Source organism: Gavialis gangeticus, unplaced genomic scaffold (assembly GCF_001723915.1).
Source record: "Gavialis gangeticus isolate Ggan-Ray unplaced genomic scaffold, GavGan_comp1, whole genome shotgun sequence".
Lineage (NCBI taxonomy): Eukaryota > Metazoa > Chordata > Crocodylia > Gavialidae > Gavialis > Gavialis gangeticus.
The window spans coordinates 12822755-12827128 of record NW_017729014.1 but is presented as its reverse complement, the minus strand read 5'-3'; the positions used below and the strand labels follow the sequence as shown (position 1 = coordinate 12827128).

At 46.9% G+C, this 4374-nt stretch overlaps 1 protein-coding gene across 1 annotated transcript in view; it reads left to right on the top strand.

Annotated features, from left to right (window-relative positions):
• The first annotated feature begins 1787 nt into the window (after positions 1-1787).
• CA6 (carbonic anhydrase 6) overlaps positions 1788-4374 on the top strand; it is a 20710-nt gene continuing 18123 nt past the window's right edge. The window contains exons 1-3 of the mRNA XM_019511780.1: positions 1788-1878; positions 1990-2082; positions 3721-3903. Of these exons, the coding sequence (XP_019367325.1) occupies positions 2004-2082; positions 3721-3903 (262 nt within the window). The 5' untranslated portion in view covers positions 1788-1878; positions 1990-2003. The remainder of the gene's footprint in view (positions 1879-1989; positions 2083-3720; positions 3904-4374) is intronic.

Sequence of the window (4374 nt, the reverse complement as noted above, 5' to 3'; positions counted from 1 at the left end):
CTTGTAGCTCTATTCAAGTCATTGAAAGCCACGCCGGTTTATGCAAAATGCGAAGCTGGCCCATAACAAACACCAGCACTGAAAAACGCCAACTGGGCTCTGCCTGACAATGAGGGTGTGATCCTCACAGCACAGTCTCTGAAGCTGCAGCCGGTGTTACCCCTGGTGCGTGGGAGGGTTGTGAGGGAGGACATGAAGCAAGGTACTTCTAGGAATGGAGTTTTGTCTTCAGAGGAGACCATTGCTTCTGGGTGCCCAAGTGGAGGCATCTTCAATATGACTGCCAGCAGTGTGATGATGACTCAGGTCAACCTGCAAGACACGTCATTAATGACATCCCTCAGCTCTGACGTGTCAGGGGCCTGCTCCCTGGGACGCGAATACCCATTGACCCCCATCTCTGGCTCTCCTGACATTGGCGGTAGCTTGCAATGGGAGCCGATCAATGAGGCGCAGACCAGGGAAATTGATTGTCCCTACACACTATCCAGCCCAACATAGCAATTTCAAGCCAGCCAAGATAACAGAAGAGACACTGATGCAGAAGTAGCCTCCTATCTTGTCTCTTGTTCACACTCAGTGTGGTGGTGTGTGGAATTCGGGAGTGTAAACAGGTATAAACCCCTGAAATTTCTCCCTCAGCTAATTTCAAGGACTATTTACCCAACTGGATACACACGGATTACGAAAGGCATTGCAGGGCATGTTTGATTAGTTCAGTCCCTACACAGTTCAGTGCAGCTGTCAGAATAAATGTCTTCTTTAGAGGGCAGGGGAAAATACATGTTGGGTTAAGGGACTCAATAGCAGAGCAGTTCCCAAACTTCAAATACACAGTGCGTGGGACACAGAGGCAGGAAAGGCCTCTTGTAAAATCAACTGTTCACTTACAAAAGATAAGCTGAAAAGAAAAATGGCATCTATCTGCAGCCCGATATAAACCCCAGAAGGTGGGTTTATGTGAGATCTCCCACCTCCTTACCTGTCTGAGCTGCTTGCATTAGGGTTTTATTTTACTTTTGCTTTTAGATTTGATTCTTGACCATAGGGGTTTGTTTTTCCCCCTAGATGGGATATTAGGTAGAAAAGGATATTAGTGGCAAAGAAGCCTTGATATTAGGATGGTAATAGGACACCAGAAGAGCAGACAGGGAACCTACTTTCCAGATCTGCCTCTCACTTGCTGTTTGACCATGATCCTGTTGCTTGGGGCCAGATTTCTAAAGATATTCAAGTGCCTCAAGCTGTAGTCTGGGTACTTAATGCCTATTAACTTCAATGGAGGTGAGGCATCTAGGTACTTTAGAAATCCTTCTATGCTTCTACCCATATTTTTAGTGTCAAATAGCATTAAAAATCCAGCCCATTGGTCCTGGATTTTCCAAAATGTTCAGGCCCCTACAGTAAGGCCAGTCACACAAGGTCAGTAGACTAGGTGTGTGTTGAAAATGCAGTTCCTTGGAGCGCTGAGCATTTGAAAACCTGCTCCTTAGGGTCTGACCACTACTGGGTCCCACCAGTTTCAACTACTGCTGTGGATACGAGCAATTGAAAATGAGCCCCTTCACCTCTTTCTGCCTCCAAAGCTTGCTTGGGGAAAAATGAAGTCATTCACTTCAGGAAACAATCAGGTACGCTTCTGTGGAAGCTCACAGCAGTGCTGCACCCCTCGACAAGAAACAATCAGAGAGCAAAAGGGAGCAAAAAAAGTGTCAGTCAAGTACATGTCAAGGTGGTTTGAAGGACATGAGCTGTGTGACCTTCTGCTCCATTAGAACTGGCAGCCTCTGACAGCGGATCAATAATCCGCCGCTAGCAGTTGTAGCGGGCGGCCCAAGCGTAATAGCGGTGGTGGTGTCTGCTGTTATTGCTGACAGGGTGAGGAGAAGGGTGAGACGGAGACTGGAGGGCCAGGCTCGGAGTAAATTGTTATTTACGCTTTCAGGGGTTTTTAAAGACATGCGCTCCCCAACGTGGGTCTGATTTCAGAGACGGCAAGAGCCATGAGGATTCCAGGCACCGTCCTCCACTTGCTTCTCGTGCAGCTCAGCTCCTCTCACATCATGCACTGGACATACAAAGGTAACAACCCCACAAAAGAAACTACTGCTTTTCAATTGCTGCTGGCTCCGCCAGCTTCCTTAAGGCAGTCCTGTTCTTTTGAGCGCTTGGCTTTTCTTTTCTGTTTAAAAAAAAAAAAAAAAAGTAACACGGCAGCTAATTTATTTCCCTTTATTGATGCCAGTGTAATCTTGAACGCTGTTCTTTTCAGTGTCAGCCCCTCTGACTCCTTTGTGCTGTTGGGGTATGTTGTCAGGCAGAACAATAGGTGGCAAACAATGGAGAAAAATCTTTGCAGGGCTCTAAAAAAGAAAAAAAAAAAGCTGACCTTCTGTCGGTCCTGAAAAGAAAAGAATAGGTTTCCCATTACAGACTGCTTACTGACTCTGAGTTTCAGAGGGTGTGGAACAGCGATACAGAGGCAAGACCTGCCTGCTTGTATGTTCGCCCTGGTGAAATGTTTCTTAATTCTTAGTACTCTGCAAGTCTTTCTGCTTTGGTGGGTCTTGACTCCTGCTGCCACCCAAGAGGCAGTAAAATGCACACATTTTTTTCTTCTTTAATTGCAATTGCGGCACTGGGCTGCAATTGTTATCTCTGGCATCTCGGAGCCTGCAGCTCCACGGCATCCGTGCCAGAATGAATGGCAGGGACCAGGCGAATGGCCTGCAAACTGGCATGCCAGAGGTGAAGCGAAAGGGAAAAAGTCTGGCAAATGCTAAATGGATTTCTAATGGGGCAGTGACAGTAATTATAAATTGGGAGGATGCTGAAGGAGCTTAGAACAATGTTTAACAGGATTAAACAGATCATCTCTTGAACTGCTGCGATAACCCTTCACAGTCAGATATTTCAGCAGTACCTTGGGATTTTCACCTTGACTCTGGTATTCTGTTTCTCAGCAAGAAATGGCCAAAGTGGATCAATATATTGTAAATTTTAAGGGAGCCGCTGAAGGGGAGGGATGGATTTCCACATTGATTCTAAGCCAGAGGAGTGACAGAGATGGCATCAACAGCTCTACTTAGTCATAAAGTCCTAAATATAGGAGTACACAGGCAAGGCAAATGGCCTCGGAAGTTTAAAGCAGTGCTTCACTATTTGGATAACAATTGTTTTGGGAAAAAGAGGGGAGCAAGTGTTAAGTGCTTAGATTGAACCAAAGCTGAAATGTATTGACATTTACATTTAAAATGTTAAAAGAGAGGGAATGTCAAATCTGTAGTGTAGTCCAGATGACTGGTGACTCAGGATGCCTGGGATCTATTTCTAGCTCGATGGATGATTTGCACGAGAAGCTTCCCCGTGCCTCAGTCACCCACGTGAACAAAAATGGGTTAATGATACCTACCTGCATTAATAATGGGTGTCAATTGATTTAATCAGAAGTCATTGAAACAGAGGTGCTAAGTAAGTGCCAAGTTATATTCATTAAGCATCTATTATTAAACCTCTTAAAGAAAAGAAGTAGGGGGAGTAATGGTGGCAAAGGCAAGACCCTACAGTTTTAACCAGCCCCAGTTCCTTGGGTCATGATTGGCCAATGAAGAGGCTTTGCTGCCTTGCTGGCAAGAGAGGAAACCCTCCTCGCCATCACTGATGGAGCAGTATCCCCTGCTGTGTGGTATTCATCTGCCCTTCTTCCCTTCCACCTTGCAGAAGGAGAGCTGGATGAGGAGCACTGGGGAAGACACTTTGCCGACTGTGCTGGCAAGCACCAATCCCCCATTGATATTCAGAAGAGGAAGGTAAGGTACAACCCACACTTGATGCAGCTGGAGCTCAGTGGTTACAACGGACCCTTGCAAGGGAATTTCACCATGACCAACAACGGGCACTCCGGTAAGTGGCAGGGACCGAGGCAGTTACTCTGAAAGAAGGCATCATTGCTGATGAGGCCAGGAGCTGGAAGGCCAACGCCTTGAAACAGCAGTTGGGACCTGGGGCACCTAGCTTGCCATATTCACTGTCAGTTTTACCACTAGCTCTAGCCAGGTTCCCTGGTATTAATGGTGAACAGGCTGTTTTCACCTTTGGTATCTTATGGACTTGTCATTATAGCCTAGGTTTGCTTTCACCTAAGTCAGTGGTAAAGCCCTGTGGGCCTGATCCTGGAATATACTGAGCACCCACAACTCCTGCAGCCTGTGCTGGGAATAGCGAGGGTCAGGCCGTCCATCTCTGTCACACAAGGCATCCTGTGCAGAGACCCATATGCACTTAAGCTATGCTTTGTGGTCTTAAGTAGTGCACAGGCCCCTGCCTTACCTGCACAAAAGGATGCTTGTGCGGGGCTGAGTGCCCCCCCCCCCC